At 40.5% G+C, this 22,500-nt stretch overlaps 1 protein-coding gene and 1 long non-coding RNA gene across 8 annotated transcripts in view; one reads left to right on the top strand and one right to left on the bottom strand.

Moving 5' to 3' along the window:
- LOC138980108 (failed axon connections homolog) overlaps positions 1-22,500 on the bottom strand; it is a 37,292-nt gene that overhangs the window by 2,899 nt on the left and 11,893 nt on the right. For all 5 annotated transcript variants that reach the window (XM_070352917.1, XM_070352918.1, XM_070352920.1 and 2 more), the window contains exons 3-6: positions 3,154-3,286; positions 2,580-2,776; positions 1,742-1,938; positions 1,107-1,223 (exon numbers count right to left, since the gene is read on the bottom strand). In XM_070352917.1, the coding sequence (XP_070209018.1) occupies positions 1,107-1,223; positions 1,742-1,938; positions 2,580-2,776; positions 3,154-3,286 (644 nt within the window). The remainder of the gene's footprint in view (positions 1-1,106; positions 1,224-1,741; positions 1,939-2,579; positions 2,777-3,153; positions 3,287-22,500) is intronic.
- LOC138980109 (uncharacterized) lies at positions 8,497-12,860 on the top strand. Of its 3 annotated transcripts, none has more exons than XR_011460240.1 (5): positions 8,497-8,700; positions 8,862-8,931; positions 9,586-9,664; positions 11,456-11,517; positions 12,566-12,860. It is a non-coding gene; the product is annotated as an uncharacterized lncRNA (long non-coding RNA). The 3 variants fall into 3 exon arrangements; XR_011460241.1 differs by having other exon boundaries at positions 8,862-8,947; XR_011460239.1 differs by lacking the exons at positions 8,497-8,700; positions 8,862-8,931 and having other exon boundaries at positions 9,083-9,664.

Genomic DNA, 22,500 nt, shown 5'->3' with positions numbered 1-22,500 from the left:
AATTAATGACTTTGGTCATTAAAAATCTGAAAATTGTAAAAAAAAATTTTTTTATAAAACGATCCAAATTTACGTTCATCTTATTCTCCATCATTTTCTGATTCCAAAAACATATAAATATGTTATATTTGGATGAAAAACAAGCTCTGAAAATTAAATATATAAAAATTATGATCAAAATTTCTTTTTCGAAATCAATTTAAAAACACTTTCATCTTATTCCTTGTCGGTTCCTGATTCCAAAAACATATAGATATGATATGTTTGGATTAAAAACACGCTCAGAAAGTTAAAACGAAGAGAGGTACAGCAAAACGTGCTATCCTTCTCAGCGCAACTACTACCCCGCTCTTCTTGTCAATTTCACTGCCTTTGCCACGGGCGGTGGAGTGACGATGCTACGAGTATACGGTCTTGCTGCGTTGCGTTGCCTTCAGTTTCATTCTGTGAGTTCGACAGCTACTTGACTAAATGTTGTATTTTCGCCTTACGCGACTTGTTTTTGGTATGCGACCAAGCGGAGGGATGTCGTTACCCCTTGTAAAAGCCTGTCCAGTTCTGAGATGGGAGGCCGAACTGTTTTCACAAGAAACCTAAAGAGCATAACGTTTTCCATAATCAAGGTATGGCCTACTCTCCAGACCTCGTGGAAGTGACGTCATATACCAAAAGAAGACTGAACATTTTGAGTCATTCAGTATCTGCCTGAATTTCTCTATGAGATAATAAAGTATTCTTATTCTTATTCTTATTCTTATGACGACGAAGCTCACACGGGGCTAAATCTGAATAATTAGAGTGTGTGTGTACTTTGTGTGTGTGTGTGTGTGTGTGTGTGTGTGTGTGTGTGTGTGTGTGTGTTGGTGTGTGTGTATGTGTGTGCGTGTGTGTGTGTGTGTGTGTGTGTGTTAGTACATGCGTGCGTGCATGTGTGTTTGTGCGTGCGTGCATGTGTGTTTGTGCGCGCGTGCGTTTATGTGTGTTTGCCGTGTGCGTGCGTGCTTCCGTGCGTGTACTGATGTAACTATATTAATCTGCGTGTCTGCGTATATATAGTCTTGGACCGTCGACAGAAAGAAAATGATTTCCAAAACGTATCCCAATACCTAGAATAAGTTTCTGGCCAGGTGAGCGACGAGCTTGCCACACAAACTGACTGAGTTGTCCAAACAGCGAGCAGTCCACCTCTGTAGGGCTGTCACCAAAAAAGTAATCCTTTTCACCTGCAAAAGGGAAGAAAAACTGATAAGTATTTAGATACCATGACTGTCTCGAACATACATAATTATAGAACGTTAGAAAGATACTTTTCTTCTCGGGTACACCATACTGTAGGGGAAAGTCCCCGAGATGGATCACTTTTGGTTCCATGCTGATTGATAACTAGCTAGTTCTCATGCCAAGAAGTTTCAGTCGTTTTATGCTTGATATATTTCCCCTCTTTAGTTGACTGTGAGGCTTAATTAGAGTGAATAAGCTTTGATAGACATTCAGCAAAAATTAAATACAGAAACATTCAAAACTGGTCTATGTTAGGAGCCGGTCCATAGTAGAGGCCCTTCCCCTAAATCACCATAGATCGGTCCACACTGTGTTTTTTTCTACATCCGCCCCAGTGGAAGGATATGCTCTTATCATATATATAAAGTCATGGACGCATTATGAAACAAAATACAAGCAAATCCAAATCATGCATGCTTATCACTCGTAAAATGTTATCTCTGGTCGCCGTCAGTCTCACCCAAAACACTGGAGAGAGCTTGTAAATCTGTCTCCGTTATCTGCGCAACTTCCTCCTGCGAGTGTCGACCAATCCCCTGGCTCCACGCATCCGTCGTTGCCTTCCGCTCCAGCATCCAAATAAAGAACCAGTTTAGACCAATCGCCTTGAACGTCTCTTTCTGCTCGTCAAACACCGCTCGCCATAGGCCCAGCTGACTGCGTGCGTGAAGGAAACAAATCCAAACCATTTTTCAGTTTCTGATACTATAATAAATTCAAATACGAGTAAAAAAAAAAAATTTTTTTTTTAAATTAAACAAATCTTGGCGGGATGAGGATGTCAGTTTCAGAATGAACTGTTCGCACCCTGACTTGAAAATCTTGGATCAAATCAAATCAAATCAAATTAGCTTTATTATCTCAAGCATGAGAAATTATAGTGGTAGTGCATACAACGACAAACCTAACATCACAACATTATAAATATCTATATACTTGACCAGAAAGAATGTCCTTCCATCAAAAAACATTGAGTTTTCGGTACTCATTTTTATTTTAATTTTATTTTTTATCTCAGTTTTATTTTTCTGTCCGTCCACTTGAAAGACCATGAGGTGGATGTTCCAGCAAATGTTTTGTCACAATTCCAAATTAAAACCATTCTTGTTTTTTGAGTTGTCATTTTTGTTACCTTAACAGCAAGAGCTGCTACTATAGTATCTATACGCATAGGCCTAAAATTGTTTCTCTCGTGCGATTCGTTTTCATCTGTGAAGTTTCACGAAACAAGAAAACTGGCAAACATTTCACCTGAAAAATCGAGTCGAGTTACCGAGGAAACCACAAGCTGAACTTACAAATACAAGTGTTCCTCTGCTAGCCGCTGCAAAGCTGTGGCCACGCCCTTTTCGTATGACGTCAGCTTGCTGTCCATGGTGACTTTGAATTGCTTGTTGAGGTACATGATGATGAAACTGCTGTCGGGAATGACGTCACCGTTGTATTCAATCCAGGGCGTTTTGCCTTTTGGTCCCATCTTCCGGTCATAAAGACTCTGCAATCATACACAATTATACGCAAAAATGAATAAAGAATAAATAAATAAATAAATAAATAAATAAACACACAACATAACAATAACAGTTTTTGGAGTATATTCAGTCTAACATTAGCAGTACGACTTTTCGTAATTTGTCACGTATTTGAGATTGTGTACAGTTGACATAGAAGAAAAAGAAGAGTCAGAGTAACAGGGTTGACCTCGTAAGGAAGAAAAAGAAGAGTCAGAGTAACAGGGTTGACCTTATAAGGAAGAAAAAGAAGAGTCAGAGTAACAGGGTTGACCTTATAAGGAAGAAAAAGAAGAGTCAGAGTAACAGGGTTGACCTTATAAGGAAGAAAAAGAAGAGTAAAAATCCCCCAGAATTTTACCTTATAAGGAATTTTGTTGATTCTGAGGTAGGTCTCAACCTTCAGGACAAAGGGAGATAAGCTGGGACACTCCACCCCATGTCCTAGCTGATGAAGTAAGACTACGTCACGCGGCGCGTCAGGCGTCACAAAACTGCACACAGCAAAGCACATCGCACCAATTAATCAACATAAACCATCATCGAAACAGTAAAACTGCACACAGCAAAGCACATCGCACCAATTAATCAACATAAACCATCATCAAAACAGTAAAACTGCACACAGCAAAGCACATCGCACCAATTAATCAACATAAACCATCATCAACACAGTAAAACTGCACACAGCAAAGCACATCGCACCAATTAATCAACATAAACCATCATTTGTTTGTTTGTTTATGTGTTGCTTAACGTCCAGCCGACTACGCAGAGCCATATCAGGACGAGGAAGGTGGGGATGAAGGTGGCCACTTGTCAAGCGATTCCTGTTTACAAATGCACTAACCCATTACTTGTGTCCCAGCAGGCTTTAGTAAAACTAAATTAATACCTACTGGAAGATTACCAGTTTCCAGTATGTTAAAATAGGCTTAACCTATCTACTGCTGGACTTACATCAGAACACTAACAGATTAAACTATACATGAATCGCGAGACAAGCGGCAAGAGAAGAGATTTTTGGAAAAAATACAGGTGAATGAGCAAGAAGGCAGAAAAAAGAAAAGAATTCATGAAGAAAAAGAGAGCATGACAGGAAAGAGGAACCAAAAATCTACCTAACAGCAAACTAGAAAGCTCCTGCGGTTCCAAAAACAGGAGGGGCCTTTAATTTCATAACCGCAGTGCCCCACTGCGGGATAAACCATCATCAAACCAGTAAAACTGCACACAGCAAAGCACATCGCACCAATCAATCAACATAAACCATCATCAAACCGGTAAAACTGCACACAGCAAAGCACATCGCACCAATTAATCAACATAAACCATCATCAAAACAGTAAAACTGCACACAGCAAAGCACATCGCACCAATTAATCAACATAAACCATCATCAAAACAGTAAAACTGCACACAGCAAAGCACATCGCACCAATTAATCAACATAAACCATCATCAAAACAGTAAAACTGCACACAGCAAAGCACATCGCACCAATCAATCAACATAAACCATCATCAAAACAGTAAAACTGCACACAGCAAAGCACATCGCACCAATCAATCAACATAAACCATCATCAAAACAGTAAAACTGCACACAGCAAAGCACATCGCACCAATCAATCAACATAAACCATCATCAAAACAGTAAAACTGCACACAGCAAAGCACATCGCACCAATCAATCAACATAAACCATCATCAAAACAGTAAAACTGCACACTGTAAAAATCCCACAACAGAGAGACTACCAACGTTCCAAAATTCAGAATAAAAAAACAAGAATTGTAAGTTATTGTTATTGACACAATCATTATTATCATTATTATTACTTTTTGTTTTGTCAATAACTAAATGTTCCATTAACGCACAATTCTTGTTTTCTTGCAACATTATTATTGTAACGTTTTGTTTTGTCAAAAACTAAACGTTCCATTAACGCACAATTCTTGTTTTTTTAATTCTGCACACAGTAAAGCACATCCGTCTAATTAACTGAAATGCTTATCATCACGAGGGACTGGAGCTACTGATTCCGATCACACAAAAAAGGGTCAGGTCAGTAACACATTTCGGCGAATTTGCAAAACTGATTGATCCTTCATACGTTAGTGACACCACTCATGAGATAACATAAATATCGTTCAAACCACAGGTGTGTATATCATGTAAATGAGGTCGTGTCAAACTAGTTTGGCAGGGACCTGCTTCTCGACTGCTTATGATGCCAGAGTCACCGAGGCAAACGTCATTATGGAAACCCTTTTACGCTATGCTGTTTCTCTTGGTAGAAGATTTAGAACTTTCAAGTCACGCTACACTTTCTAGAGTGACGTGTCTTTGCTTTGACGTCAAAGATTGGCACAAGGCTTCGGAATAGATGAGGTTCCAAAAGAAGCGTCTTCAATTTGGACGACTCCACTGCGGTACGTTTTGAGTAAAATACACGTAAGTACAGTATGTAGGATAAAAAACACTCACACACACACACACACACTCTCTCTCTCTCTCTCTCTCTCTCTCTCTCTCTCTCTCTCTCTCTCTCACCCTCGCGTTCCTACACACAAAATGCCCTTCAATCAAGGTCATAAGGCCTAAAAAAAGAATAGATGTGGTTACGGTAACCCGACCTACCCTATTTTTTTGGGCCGACCCTATAACTTTTTATTATATTTAGTCAAGTTTTGACTAAATATTTTAACATCGAGGGGGAATCGAAACGAGGGTCGTGGTGTATGTGCGTGCGTGTGTGCGTGCGTGCGTGTGTGTGTGTGTGTGTGTGTAGAGCGATTCAGACTAAACTACTGGACCGATCTTTATGAAATTTGACATGAGAGTTCCTGGGTATGAAATCCCCATACGTTTTTTTTCATTTTTTTGATAAATGTCTTTGATGACGTCATATCCGGCTTTTCGTGAAAGTTGAGGCGGCACTGTCACGCCCTCATTTTTCAACCAAATTGGTTCAAATTTTGGTCAAGTAATCTTCGACGAAGCTCGGGGTTCGGTATTGCATTTCAGCTTGGTGGCTTAAAAATTAATTAATGACTTTGGTCATTAAAAATCTGAAAATTGTAAAAAAAAAAAAAAATTTTTATAAAACGATCCAAATTTACGTTTATCTTATTCTCCATCATTTGCTGATTCCAAAAACATATAAATATGTTATATTCGGATTAAAAACAAGCTCTGAAAATTAAATATATAAAAATTATTATCAAAATTAAATTGTCCAAATCAATTTAAAAACACTTTCATCTTATTCCTTGTCGGTTCCTGATTCCAAAAACATATAGATATGATATGTTTGGATTAAAAACACGCTCAGAAAGTTAAAACAAAGAGAGGTACAGAAAAGCGTGCTATCCTTCTTAGCGCAACTACTACCCCGCTCTTCTTGTCAATTTCACTGCCTTTGCCATGAGCGGTGGACTGACGATGCTACGAGTATACGGTCTTGCTGAAAAATGGCATTGCGTTCAGTTTCATTCTGTGAGTTCGACAGCTACTTGACTAAATATTGTATTTTCGCCTTACGCGACTGTCATTTGTCAAAAAAAAAAAAAAAAAAAAAAAACCGAGTGCAGAAAACGCAAAGAAAGCGACAGCGCTCGAGTCGCACACTTATTTCCCTATCAAGTAGGTTTAATTTGTACACATTAGAAAAAAAAGTAAAACAAAAAAAGTGATTGCCTACTTTCCTACCCTATTTTTTTGTGGCTATGTTACCTTAAAGTGTAACTAAACAAGCAAAAAGGAAAAACGTCGTTCAGCAACCTTTACACTTTGATATGAAGAAGGGCCTCATATACTGTCGAACTGCGAAAAAAAAAAAAAATTTCTCTCACTCGGACACTGTTTGACGGACATGTGAAGTGCGCGCCAGGAACGACAATCTTCTTAGTTTACCTGATTAATGCCCTTAATTTTTGGTTCTGGTACTTTCAGTTCCGGCTGTTGTCATCAATCTACCAAAATAAAAGATCAAACGGAGTTTTCGATTTTTATTTCATGGTTCAGAAAAATATTGCTTATTTTCTGAAGTCAACCGTTTTAGCGAATCTTTCTTTGATTCTTAAAAGTCATTTCAGATTTTTGAAAAATAGTTAACGGTTAGTAATTACCAATACATCGTAAACAAACATATCGATTGGTTTTGGTAAGAAGACACACGTGCGATGAATGTGGTACCAGTATTTTTGTGGTAAGTAAGGATGCATTTCTTTGCTGTAAGCACATTTACAATGCACATTTAATCTGTTTAGCAACATAAACGAAAGCATGGTACAGCAGGGACGTAGCACACCTAATAAAAGTGGTAGGGCGGAAAAAAATGGAAGACAAAATGCTGAGACAGCTAAGGAAATATGGGGCTTACACTACCGCCCCCCCCCCCCCCCCTTCCCGCCCCCTTGTAATGGTCTAAAAAAGAAAGAAAACATGATGCGATTTCGTGCCTTCTGAGCTCAGTTCCATCTAATCATCTTTCCATCCTCCACCAAACAACGGGCTGGTGAATGTATCAGTGATTATCAATCGACTTACATTTATATCTAAATTCCGATACGTTGAATGTGATGAGCACTTACTTCAAATGACTTTCGTCTTCATTATTGTCTAGTGTGTTAAAAAGCAAGGATTGACAAACTGGTTTACTTCTAAACAAGCAATTTATTGATCCGTCCAGCCATCAACATTGGCAGCCTGAGTGATGACTGAAAAATAGAGGGATTTGTCAGAATATTTTTAGCGCGTTTTCGATCCATCACAACCAGGATGCACACTTGTGTCCATTGTTCAATTCTCTCTCTTCATGTTGTTTCATGTGACACTGTTAACCCCACAAGTTACTGTGTTACTCAATTGTTATGGCGTACTTACGGTTGACACACAATCACTCACCCCTCAGTCTGACCCCAGCTTCACACACAGAATATACAAAACATGTCTTACCTCCATTGTTTCTCATGGGAGCAGACGGACGAAGAAGCAATTTTCACTAAATTGGCGCTGGCCAATACTTTTATGGCCTGACGGAACTCGTCACGTGTGACGTTCTCGTCAAAATAAGACGTCATCCTATTCCAGCAGTTGACCAAGACTAACACACACAAAAAAAACCCAAAAAAACCGACCTTATGCCATCGCGTGAATACTACGTGGGGTGTTCTGTTGGTAGATCTCTCTCTCTCTCTCTCTCTCTCTCTCTCTCTCTCTCTCTCTCTCTCTCTCTCTTCTCTCTCTCTCTCTCTCTCTCTCTCTCTCTCTCTCTCTCTCTCTCTCTCTTTTTTTTTTTACGGAAAAAGTGGTCGGGCGGTCGCCCTACATGCCCTACCGGGTGCTACGTCCCTGTACAGTGCCGCTTGTTTGTGGTCTATCTTTTCGCGGCAGATGCGTAACAATTAGGGTCTCAGTTGGAAAAAGCTGCTCGGAACCAGAGCAGATTTGGCTTGGGTTCTTTGAGTGTGAATGATCGACGAGTGGCTTGACATTTTTAACGAATCATTACTGTAGCCTACTTGAAACCATCATCTGTTTCTGAATTTGTCATCAGTTATGATTGAGCAGTCTCATAGGAATCGTCCATAAAATGTTAAACCGAAAAAGGGCAGACGATTCTGAATCACACAGGCTGCTGTACAAAATCAGATCTAAAACGATATTTTGAACTGCGACGTCTGCGTAAATGCCCTGTAACAAAATACCTTGTCCTGGTCATGTGTATACACATCAGCTTCTATTGGGAAGATCAGTATTTTATATTAATCACAAATACAAGATTAGAAATAGTTCTGAAGATCGCCTTTGATTTCAGTTTCAGCGGCAAACTAGCAGATCTGTCCAAACCGGCATCGTTTCATGGTTGAAACTTGAATAATCCCAAATAGATCTGAGTGGGGGTAAGTTTTATAGTATTTCAATTTTTTACGGCAGTTTTATTTAAAGATAGTGTAGTGGATGTCTCTGGTGAAGACTACAGTTATATGAATTTTTTGTTGTAATATTAAAATGATTGTTCTTTATTTACACAATTGAATAATTTGTAGTTATTTGTTTGCAGATGACGGCATACTGAGTGCTCCAAGAACATACGCCTGCTGGCATTTTGTGTCTTTTCTGAAGACGTCGAGGCAAGCAGAAGTCACGGTCCTGGCCACACACACACAATGACATGAACAAGAAATGATATTTTTTCATGGGCATATCCAGTATTAAAACTTTATTACCATGCAAACGCAACGATAAGAATTTAGAGAAGGTCATCGTTCACACACACACACACACACACACACACTGGGCGGATCCGGCCTTTGTATTCTAAGTGACGATTTTGGAAAGAAGTTGGCTAATTAGTTTGCTCAGGTTGCGCCAGATCTATCAGTTGTCCTTGTTGTGATTCAAATTTTTCTTCTTAATATATTTACTTTTTTGGAAGGTGTATTAGGGGATGTTTCTTGGCTCGGATTGATCCATTTTCCTTGTTTTTATCAACATTTGTCGGACCCCCCACCCCCCCAAGGAGGTTGAACGCTTCGCGTCTTCAACTAAACGCTTCGCGTCGTCAAATTGTCCCTAAAAGAAATTTGGAATCTCCCCCTTAAAAATGATGTGATCCGCCCCTGCACACACACAAACACACACAAATAGAGAAGTAATAAATGGATACAGTTTTTCTTTATTTAAATTACAATCAGATGTGGTCGTAGAACAGGCACTGTAAACAAAACCTAGCATGATATACCACTTGTGTGATGTTTCGGTCAATATCTTTATTTTCCTTTCAGAAATACATTGGCGTTTTGAATGTCAAGGGAAGTGATACAAATGCTGCAGCGGGCTATCAAGAACGCGAAGGCAAACAAGGTAAATACCTACTTCTGACACTAGTTTACTTATTAACTCTTTCTATACTGGCCATTATCTCCCCAGTCTCTCCCCAGAAACTGGCCATTTGCATGGGTTTGCAAAAAAATTCTCAAAAATAAACAAAACAAGATGTAGCCTTCAAACTCATAGGTTTTATTGTGAATATATTGCTAAAACATATGCCAAAGTTTGGTTTCATTGTTGTGAAAAAAAATAAAAATATGATGTCCAGAATTTATGGGTATATTTTACGCAATACGAACAAGGGGGTATGTATTTTGACTTAGAAGCATTTTTTCTTATGAAGGCTCTGTTTGCAACAAAACTGTTTCTGTTTACTTGTATGAAGATTGTGCTTACACAAAAACATAACAAATACAAACTGATTTTCCATTTGGTGGTCATGTAAGCATTGTGAACATGTCCGAAAAATCTGATCACACACCATGTGGTCGACATGCAGACCTGAACGGCCAGTGTATGGTGACAGAGTTGGAAAATAGGAAAAGATGCCAATCCTTCATCAAAAACCGAAGAAAATCGTCATTGTAATAAGTTTGCTTTCTTCTAAATCAAACGACTAGGATAGATGACAGACACAACGACAAACACATTCAATTCTATGTAAAACATACACAATGCTCACGTTAACAAGCTGGCCATAACAATGTGCCCATCGTGCATGAAGTGTGGCTTTGGTCGGATCAGTAGCCGTGCTTTGTCTGCGATACTAAACATGAAATTTTGTTAAAGCGACGATTTAGCAATGTTGTTGTTGCTGCTGCTGCTGTCTGTTCTTGTCACGACATCTCGTTTTTTTCCCTCCTGATTCTGAGAAGAAGCTGTTTAATTGTGATATCAGGCCCAGGAACCCCTGATTTTCACTTGGAGCATTCTCAAAGAAACTTAGCGTATGTTAAGAAAAATGAGTGTTCTCCACACTTTGTCTTTTGTTGTTCGTTGTCGTTGCATGTCTACCGTTCCACAGCCACCTACTATAGCTGATGGGGTCTATGTCGACCAAAAGAATGGAATTCACTGTAGGTCGAGTTCCTGTAGGTGGATTCTCTGTATACCTAAGACTTTAAAATTGGCAATCTTGTATACAGGGAATACCACAGGGTGTAGTTCCTGTAGCGTTTTGCTAATATCAATGAAAGTCACGTGATGCTTAGCGACATCGTTAGAATTTGATGTTTTTCGATCTTTTTTTTGATATTTCTTAGAAATTCGAGTATGGTTTGCAAGTTTTATTGAAAAACTGCACCCTCTGGGATTCCCTGTATACTAGATTGCCAATTTTAAAGTCTTAGGTATACAGGGAATCCACCTACAGGAACTCGACCTACAGAGAATACCACTCTTTTGGTCGACATAGACCCCATCAGCCCTACTATAAGTGCAAGTGTTAAATGACGTATTCAGGCATGAAAATTCTCCGTATTTTCCGTATTTCTGAAAAGAATAAACCGTATTTTTTTTTCCCCGTATTTTTCCTTTTTTAAAAATTTTTTTTAAATTTTTTTTAATTTTTTAAATTTTTTATTTTTTTTAAAAATGTTTTATTTATTTAATTTTTTTTTCCCTAGTCATAGTTATAGTAAAATAGTTTTGGGGCCATGTTTGAATCCAATTTTAAGGCTCAGATAGCCCCAGATTGCACCAAATTGCACCCTTGAAAAAAAAATTTCCGTGCCCCCGGACCCCCCCTAGAAGTCTTGGTGCTTCGCGCCTGCGAAACTTGGCGCTACGCGCCTTCGAATTTTTTTTTAGTATTTTTGTTTTCAGTTTTCATGCCTGGTATTTCCACAAAAGACTGCTTGCAGAGAATCATGTGATGCCAATGACAGGTAAGGACATGTGGTAATACATACTACGTTTGGGAACCAGGGAAAATGCAGCACAAATTATTTATCAACCAAATTGATTGACTTGTGCACCACGACAAAAGTTTTCTTTGATCCATAAAAGGTCTTTTGCCAGAAAAATTGCTCTGAACATCAAGTACCCTGCAAGGTGTCACACATTTACATTATTGAAATAAAAAGAAAACACACCAGTAACCAGGTTAGGTACGTTAATATCTATAATCAATATCTCGGCACGTTACTGCCTTCTTCGGGATGGTAAGCTGAACATTATTGAACAAAATAATCGGTTTAGATTGTATACTTTGATTCCTGAACGAAGAAGCAGAGGTACTGCATACAACTAGGACTGTAATATCAGCTTTTGCCTGAAACACACACACATACACTTATAAAATTAATGCAATGTCATTGTATGAAGCCAGAACAATCACTAACTTACATAGTTGGTCACACAATTACCCATCACTGAACAATAAATCGAAGTCGGGTGGATTCAATGACTAAAGCAGTAAAGGCTTTGAAAAAACCCTCATCACAAAACATCCCCCCCCCCCCCCCAAAAAAAAAAAACAAAAAATTAAATAAATAAATGAAATAAAACAGGTTGTGTATATAGCGCAGTAAACACCATGCAGGTACAAGCAAAGATTTGACAGTGATTATCCTTGTTTTATATAGCACACATTTTCTAGTTTTGATCTCTCTCTCTCTCTCTCTCTCTCTCTCTCTCTCTCTCTCTCTCTCTCTCTCTCTCTCTCTCTCTCTGTCTCTTTCTCTGTCTCTCTCTCTCTCTCTCTCTCTCTCTCTCTCTCTCTCTCTCTGGAAAGTAATTTATTGACCTGTGGGTTATTTGCGTTTGTATACACATTGGTGATTCGTAAACTATGTTGAAAGAGATTGTCAAACAATATTATATGGGGTGTCTTAAAAAAAAATCTGTCATTATTATCAGGCACACGGTTTTAACAAAGCTATGTCACGGAATGCAACATAAGTGGCTTAAAAAGTCGTGTTTTTGTGTGTGCAGGATATTCGCTAGGACAGGACCTCAAGCTGAACCAGCACAACAGCGATGCATTCTTCCATGGCTTCCACAAAAGTCTTTCACCTATAGCGGGCATTGCATACAGATAAATTCTTTAGACCAATTATACCTCTGTTCCCATGTTAAACATGGAATAATTCTGGACAAATGCGAGGACGTTAGCTTTTTTTTATTTTATTTTTTTTATCATTTTACTTATCATTAAAACTTGTTTAGATTTCGATTCGTAAACCATTTACAGTAATCCTTTGTTTTTTAACTTTGTTCATCTTACCACAGTCACTTCGTTGTATAGATTTATCATTAAATTTGTCACCATTATGCAGGAAAAATGTAGAATAAAACCAGGAGAGCTTTCGGTAGAAGATATTTCCTGTGTCAAAAGTTAATGCTTATTCTGATTGATGGGTGCTCCAAACTAAGTTATTTTGACTGCCTTATTCGAATTCATTTCCAAGACAGGGCTGAGAAGTGGAGAAGCTTAGGAGAATATCGTAAAAATTGTCTGGGTGTTTATGCAAAACTTTCGAATATGTCAGATTTTACTTTAGAGATTTTAAATACTGTTAACTGACAGAAATGCTATAACTTCTACACCAATTGACTGGATAACTTCATATTCAGCATACTTAAACTTGATTTTATGCATGTGCAGTTCACAAAGTGGCAAATTTTTAGGTTAAATTATCTAACTTTTGCATCACCAATGACACCAACGCTATCGTGTCTGAGGATTGCCCTGAACCTAGCTGTAACTGCATGCTTTCTTCAGGTCATCGATAGCCTGGGGGTTGAAGGGGATGTTTTTACATACTCAGACATTCAAAATAATCAAAAAGGTAAAAGCCTGAAGGGTTTAAATTAGGTAAAAATGGCTACCGCTCAATGTCAAAACTCGTTCTGTTTAGTCGACCCCCGAATTTGGAGAAAAAAATTAAAATTGCACAAAAGTCAGACCATTCAATTTACAAAATTGCCACTTACTGGAAAGGCAGAACATAAACTGAAGATAATGAATACCATATATAAAATAATTGGTTCAACAGATGCAGAAGTAATTTGCATGGTTGTGGGTGTCCTTTTTAGGGGGGTCAACCCTGTAGAAGAGACGATTTTCTTTAATTATCAATCCGTAATATATTGTTTGTTATGCATACAAGATTAACATTGACAAATACTTCAAGACTCCTCATTGATCTTAAGAAATGTTGTGGTTTTTTTTGTTACTGACTGATTCACTTTCTATTCACTTTACTCTACATAAGTCACGACAAGAAAAGCAAGGGAGGTAATTTCTTCGGAAGAGGTAATTCTCTCCCCTCAGAACGATTGTTGTAGTTTGTTTGATTTTGTTCCCTTCTAATAAGTATTATTTAAAATAGATCTTTACATCTTGATGTGAAAGGCGCAGTACCCCCCTCCCCCCAGGATGTTAAATTCTAGGTTGTGTCCATGTAAAATCCTGATCCTAGTCAAGATCCGAGTTGGTTTTTCATGCAACTGTGCCTCTTTATGCCACTCAATTAGACATACTTTGCAATCCATAATTGCACGAAACTAAGTACAGGAAATACGTTGTTGTCGTGTTTTTAATATTACATAATGAAATAAAAAATGTCACAACTGGTTTCGTGTTGGGCTTTCTCTCTCTGTCTGAATCTCATAATTACTTACTTCTGAGGCCTGAAATGTGTTGCAGGCATTGTTCAGCTTACATTTATTGTTACAATTTTTGTGGATATGTTATTAAGTGTGTCTGTGTTTCTATCATTCGTTATCAGTGTGGTTAAAAAAAAAAGCACACGTCAAAGTAATTTACCCTTCATCATTATCAAAACATGCAGATACAGGTAATAAATATTTGTGATACTTTAAACAAATACAATGTTTGTTTGTTGCGTTTTTTCTTTTTTTCAGAGCAAACACACATCGTATTTGTTCAAACGTGTATATTCTGCACTTTCTAATACCCTGCATGGATCTCCAAATCAAGAATAATGAAAAGGCGTCTAATAGCCCGGCAGCACTCGCACGAACATGATAGAAGCTTGCATGCATGCACCCAGGCTCGCTGTCTTCGGCTAAAAGAGCTTACCGTTGGATCTTCGCTCAGACAAATGTAGCTGTCTTGTCCACTTGCTCCTGTCGCATAGATCTGCAATGTGCAACATCATTTTTGATTAATAAGTCTGAGGCACAGACAAACACACACGCGCGCACATTTGCGAGAGAATGCACGTCAGTCTATTCAATCAAACAGTATAAAAACATACCACAGACGTGGTGGTGGGAACTGGACATTCGCCGTATAACAAAATCAAGAGATTCATTTGTGTGTGTATGTTTAATCAAAAGTTCATCTTGCGCACATTCAGTCTATAGTGTAACAGGACCCATCCCGTAAAAACTTCGAACAGATCTATTAAATTCTGAAATCCTTGACAAGTTTTTTTTCAATCATCTGTATCTGACCGAAGTAAAAAAATCAAAACATCAGCCAGTACACGCATCTACCCCCTTACACGACAATACATGTGTGGCGAAAAAAGGAATCGAGAGGGGGGGAACAAGGAATAAATTAGATCCAGAAATAATTCCACTTCATCATTCTAAAATTCAAGTGTGAAGTGATCAGATACTGTGGTAAAGATACGTGCTTAGTATCACAGATGAAAATACAAGCCCTAGGGTTTTAAATCAAGGAAACAATTAAAGTTAAGGAAAGATCAACAGAAATGTCGAGAACATGTAAAATATTGTACTTACAACTTTTCAGCATGCTCTTCGAATAATAATCTCCCAGTCAGCCTCGTGCTTACGACTTCGACAGGATGTTGCCTCTCACGCTGAGCCAGTACATTTGGAGTGAATTCAAAGGCCAGAGATGCAGTACAAGCACATTAGTTAGATCCAATTCATTTACATTGCTACCTTGCCCAATTTATGGCTATTTCTGTTGGTAACATCACACATGTGGCAAGCAGTGCTTGTTGCCGACTCTGCTGGGACAGGCAGCAGACGATTTTATTTAGGAACCAAATTCTGATTGGTTAAAACATAAAACCGGAACTCAAAGTACCACTTGTTCTTTGGAAGTATCAAATCAAGAACAGATAAGCAGGTAAATCTGAAATGGGTTCAGCACTTTTAAAAAATCGTAGTAAATCAGAAAACACAGTAAACGTTGGAAAAATCGTCCAGTATCGCTTCTACAGGTCTATACTTGGACAAAACATAAAGCAATTCAGCAAAGCTGACACTTCAAAATGTCTGTTTAGTTACACTTTAACCACACTTTTTTTTTTGCCTAAACAAATAAACAGGATTTCCTTTCGCTCACAACATGCACGACGTTCCCATAAAATTGACGACGACCGGGCGGAAAGAAAGACACATTCAAATTGATTCTATCCAAGCCATCTTTTGTTCCATAATTGACGCACATGTGCGAGGGGTGTATTTATGGAAATGAAATGGGTACTCGCAGGCTGATTGCTTGAATAATACTGAAAAGGAAAATGATAGAAAATAGGTGTCGACAATTTCGGAGGTGGGTAGGATAATGACCACGTACACAGGGTGTTTGTCTGGGGAAAAAAGTGTGGGTGGGGTGGAGTGTGGGAGGAGCTCTCTCTCTCTCTCTCTCTCTCTCTCTCTCTCTCTCTCTCTCTCTCTCTCTCTCTCTCTCTTTCACACACATACACACACACACACATGCGCGCGCGCACACACACACACACACATGCGCGCGCACACACACACATGCGCGCGCATACACACACATGCGCGCGCACACACGCACACACCCACACACATGCGCGCGCACAAACACACACACACACATGCGCGCGCACACACGCACACACACACACACACATGCGCGCGCGCACACACACACACACACACACAAGCGTGCACGCACACATACGCACACACAAACACGCACCCGTAATCATGCATACATGCATTAGCACACACACAGACGGACAGACATTTGTGCTGTCAGTGTGATGTTTGGATATAATTCAATTTTTCTCTCCATTTTGTCAGTATTTTCATTCGACTTAACTCACGCCCGCGTTAACCTACTACCAGCTTACCACCAATTCCCTAGTAAAAAAACAACCATTCAAACTAATCGGGAAGTGACAGCCAGATATCAACGCCCAGTCACCCGAGAAGTACCACTTTAAGTGTCGAGAATTAAGTGTAAGAGGACCGGCTTAGTGCTCAAGAGGTCAGATAACCACAGAAGCAATTTAAATATCAAAAGCACAGTCCCTCCCGTGTAGACAATTCGACTCACTATCTCAGATCTACCCAGGCTTTTACATAGAATTTAAAGGTACTGAACTTGTCAAATCCAGGTGCACGGAGCCCCTGGGGCTTTTAGTCATACCTCAGGCAGCTATCCGTTAGAAGAACTACCAAGTTTCATTGACTTGCACCCAAAGAGTCAAGAACTGCGATTTTTTTACGAATTAATTTCGTACTCGGACCCGGCTGGTCTTGACCTATTTTTGGATCTAAATTTAGATCAGGTAGATCACCACATCATGCACAAAAAGACACGCCACTAAGCAAACTATGTCAGACGTCATCATGAGTTTGTGTAAAACAAAATGGAGGCCGGAATCACTGACTCATTTGAATCGAACTCCGACCAAACACCACGTAATAACTAGGTTAAATTATGCACTCGCGTGAACAAGAAACTGTCGAGCTTCACAGATGTCGTCGTTGGGTAGTTTTGGGTTTGTTTTACTACCATAGGAGGATGTTTGAACTGTAAATGCACTCAGCTGCAACAAAAACGCAAAACGAAGGCTGTGAGCTGCACTGTGCCTTTAAGTATCCATCCATGTTTGGACACATACCAAAAATCAACAATATTGGTGCTCTCTGGGAAGAGTGGGAATGTTTGGGAATGAGTGGGTCACTACTCGCTTCCTATAGGAAATTAATTCATAAATCTGCCCAGCAAGCAGTCAGGATGTTCATTGTTAGTATGTGTCCACGTTGGAGGATATGTGTTTAAAAAAAAACCCAAAAAACTTGTGCAGATCTGAGATGGTCAACTGTTTTCACTGGAAAGACTGTACCGAAGGAAGGTTTTGTAGTTAAAGGGAAGGTTCATTCCACACAACCGTTCTAGGTCCCGTTCCCGTACCGACCAAGGAACGGTGCGGGCACGGGAGGGATCGGGAGGGAACCGCAATGGAACGTAAATGATCGTTAACGGAACTGCTTTGATCGGTAGGGTCGGTAGGGTCGGTAGGGACGGTTGAGTTTGGGCTGCATGTTCAAAATGTTAGCCGTTCCCCTCATGATCAGAATGAACGGTAATGGAACCTTAACCCATCGGTAAGGAACTTAAAACAACGGTAACGCAACGGTAGCTCTCTCACACACTGAGTTGTCATACCCCCATTCCACATAACCGTTCTAGGTCCCGTTCCCGTACCGACCAAAGACGGCTGCCACTATGGTCAGACGCTGCTCAAAGATGCCAAAAACGGCCGTTTGCGCAGCGTTCCATTGTTGTGGCAGCCGTCCTTGGTCGGTACGGGAACGGGACCTAGAACGGTTGTGTGGAATGGGGGTATAATTAAAAGGGTTTGGTCCTTTTTGTAGTTAAAGGAAGTTCGTGGCAGGTAGGTCTAGTGACAAATTCAAAAGCCATTGTCGGAGTCTCCACTCATTATTCATCAAACTCTAGAATCTGACAACGACTGCTTCACAGAATGTTCAGCCAGGCGAGTCGGGAGGCAGTCAACAACTGAAGCCAATCAAGCAGCGACAATGCATGAGGACATTTATGGGCAGAATATACCTGCGCAGCTTCAGCGGCACAGACGACGCACGGCCTATCATTTATTTATGCCGCGATAGGGATTATGACGAGTACTTGGCCTGTTTTCCTTTCATGCAACGTGTAGCGGGCTGGGATAAACTGCAGTGTGTCGTCGGTCCTGCTGAAGTTACATATGTGAGCGGAGCCCCTAACAGTAGTAGCGTCCTTTCCGCGTATACCTTCATAGGTCTGTCGAGACTTTTGCCTGGGATAAGGCCCCCCCCCCCCCCCCAAAAAAAAAAAAAAAAAAAAAGTCTGTTTACGGTAACATAGGCCAAAAAAATAGGGTCGGTAGGTCGGGATTTTAACATATTTTCAAGTTAATTTTCCAAAAAACAAGAATTTATTTTTTTCTTTTTTTCTTTTTTTTTTCTTCCCCAAATGCCAAAAAAAAATCTAGGGTCGCGCGAAAAAATAGGGTCGGTCGGGATACCGTAAACAGACTAATTTGTTGTTGTTGTTGGCCTAAGAGCATTCGGCTCACCATCTCAGGTCTGTGCATTTGTCAAAACGTTCCCACTCTGCATTGTGGACTGGGTGGCCGAGTGGTAACGCACTTGCGCTCGGAAGCGAGAGGTTACGAGTTCGACCCTGGGTCAGGGCGTTAGCTATTTCTCCCCCCTTTCCTAACCTAGGTGGTGGGTTTAAGTGCTAGTCTTTCGGATGAGACGAAAAACCGAGGTCCCTTCGTGTACACTACATTGGGGTGTGCACGTTAAAGATCCCACGATTGACAAAAGGGTCTTTCCTGGCAAAATTGTATAGGCATTGATAAAAAATGTCCACCAAAATACCCGTGTGACTTGGAATGATAGGCCGTGAAAAGTAGGATATGCGCCGAAATGGCTGCGATCTGCTGGTCGATGTGAATGCGTGATGTATTGTGTAAAAAAATCCATCTCACACGGCATAAATTATATCCCTGCGCCTTGAGTCCGAGTCTGGAGATACGCGCGCGATATAAGACTTCATAAAAAATTGTTTAAACCAAGTCGCCTTTCTTCCACAGTGACAAATCTCGGCAAATCTTCCGAAATAACGGCAAAGTTTTCGTCGATATGACATAAAATAATATCGGTGTTTTGCAAACTCACTGTCAACGCTTAAGGACATCCCTGCGTTATGTTGGAATGTTGTGAAGTTATCATTGACAGTATCAATACATATCAGTGACGGGGGGATTTCCAAGGCGTGTTTATCTACGCCATCAACATGACAAGTAGACATTCAGATAGAACATTTATGATTGCCCCAGGAAAAACATTTTTTTTTATTACGTCCGCTGATGCTTCACCTGATACTAAGGGAGACATTTCTCTTTACTTACACAAGCACTCAGACATACATATGCAAGTATTACCATTGCCCCTCCCCCCTCTCTCTCTCTCTCTCTCTCTCTCTCTCCCTTCCTTACTCTCTCTCTCTCTCCTTCTCTCTTTCTCTCTCTTGCTATTTCTTTATGTTTGTCTGTCTGTCTGTCTGTCTGTCTGCCTGTCTGTCTCGTTACTCAGTCTCTCTCACTCTGCCTCTCCCAGACGTTGTCGCTCTCAGCCCCTACCTCTTAGTCTCTCCCTTTCTCAAAGCCCCAACACCCCCCCCCCCCTCCTCTTTTCTCTCAACCCTCTGTCCAAAAGGTGATACAGGATTCAGCTAATCGCCAGTACAGATACAGAGAGAATGGGGGAATGTAAGATGGGGGAACTTAGGGGCGTTGGCCTTCGGCATTGAGTCCATTATGTCCAGGCTTTTGTCGATGTGTTGACTTGACCGTGGTCAGTAGATGTCTTGCTTCACTGACCAGAGGGTCATAACCCAGCGAGACTGTATAGAATATGTGATCAGGGAGGTTTTAGGTATGTCCAAAGTAACATCCGCGGTGAAATGATGAGTGTGTGATTATTATACGGTCCAGAGCGGAAATTTGTGCGAAAAACAAGGCTGTAAATAACAAAATCCTACGTGAAAAAATAGTGCTATGCCTATTTGTTTATCGGTTGTTCTATGTGTCTTACTGGCTGGCTGGTTATTTGACACTGTGACACACACACACCACACACATACACACACACACACCCACACACACACACCCCCACACAAACACCCCCCCACACACATACACACACACATACACGGGCGAACAACCCCCTCACCCATCTGGGCACGCACCCCGCCCACATACACACACACACACACCTTTTCACACTCACACCCACCATACACACAAAACAAACTCAAGCACAATGCATGTCACTCACAACAACAAAACACAAACCACTACGCAAATAAAAACGCATAGAATACAAAAAACACACCTTGTAAGCTCACCCTAATCCTTAGCAAAAGCTCTTTTATTATGGCACCCCAGTGGTGTCAAAACGAATTTTTATAGCTGCACTTGTCAAGTCAAGCCACAAAACTAGGCGGAAAAAACTCTCGACAACCGAGAAAAGATCGAAGCTGCATAAACATGGGTAACCATCAAGTCCCCTCTATTCTTTTGTGCTGGGCGATAAATCTCTCAGGTAACTAGCGTAGATCCTCGAACATATTTTTCTCCTCAGGTCCTTCCTGTTTCTGGTAACCCTGTCTCTCTTCCTACGCTGGCTCCCGGACCCCCCCCCCACCCCAAAGGCCAGTACATACAAATACACAAAGGCCGCCAGACCACATCACAAACAGAACTGAACAATCCACAGGTGTTGCCCACATAGAGAGAGAGACACACACACACACACACACACACACACACACACACACACACACACACACACACACACACACACAGAGAGAAGCCGTATATATAGAGAGATAGATGACAGTGTATTTTTCGCGTGGCTATAAATTGATTCGACCTTTGCACTTTTACAGTGAGGATAATTTACGGGTCCAATTTACGTTCTGGACACTGCGGTGACCTTCTAAAAATAGTAACAGAACGCCGGGAATATCCGAAGATGCCCCACTCATACTATAGTGCACCATACGAAGGAAGGGAGGTAAACGCTGAAAACCTGGAGAAGATAAGGAAGAGTTACTTATAATGGTGAAATGAACACAAAAACCAAAATCGGTTCAGCGCTGCGCGCTGAGAGCACGTGTTGAAATATCTCATCGATGATATTGTGTCCGGGGTGTAGCTGAATACGGTGTCCAAATTTGAAAAAGATCCACCGAGAACTTAGGCGTTGTGATGTGGTGTAGCGGCTTTGGTGTGTCGGTATGGGGGCCCGGGTAGCTGAGGTGGAACCAAAATCGGTTCAGCGCTGCGCGCTGAGAGCACGTGTTGAAATATCGACCAGGTTGTGTCCTGTCCCGGGTCTACCTGAATATGCCCACCAAATTTGAAGCAGATCCATCGAGAACTTTGGCCGTGCATCGCGAACTCACACACAGACACACAGACACACAGACAGACACAAGTCGTATATATATAGATATCATTTATTTATTTTATGCAAAGATCCGTCTCTATCCAAACATGAATATCTCAGCGTAACATTTTAACAGCCTCTGACTCCCTCCCCCCCCTCTCTCAACACACACGTCCCCACACCAACCTCACGATTTGCTCTGGTATTTTGCTCAACAAAAAAAAGAAAAAGGTTCCATTGGCTTGTTCTTCTCTTTGCAAATAGCCATAGGTAGTTTGGTGTTTTGTTCGGTTTGAGGTGATCTTGTGGATTAAAGGGTACAGGAATGCATTCATAGAACGACAGACAGGAACAGACACATAAACAAACATCAAACAAAAGGCACAAACACGCCCACCAACCCTTTACGAACCCAGACGTATTTCAAACAAAATCGGAAGAGCTTCGCATCTGGTTTGTTTAAAACCTGGAGCAATCGCTGTTAAGCTTACATAATCCGTTTTTCTTTACACAAAAGCAGTTTGGATTATAAAAGAACTCGAGAGAGAGAGAGAGAGAGAGAGAGAGAGAGAGAGAGAGAGAGAGAGAGAGAGAGAGAGAGAGAGAGAGAGAATGAGAGAGAGAGAGAGAGAGAGAATGAGAGAGAGAGAGAGAGAGAATGAGAGAGAGAGAGAGAGAATGAGAGAGAGAGA

This window comes from Littorina saxatilis, linkage group LG11 (genome assembly GCF_037325665.1).
Source record: "Littorina saxatilis isolate snail1 linkage group LG11, US_GU_Lsax_2.0, whole genome shotgun sequence".
Lineage (NCBI taxonomy): Eukaryota > Metazoa > Mollusca > Gastropoda > Littorinimorpha > Littorinidae > Littorina > Littorina saxatilis.
Note: the sequence above shows the minus strand (reverse complement) of the source record. Positions and strands in the feature narration are given on the sequence as shown.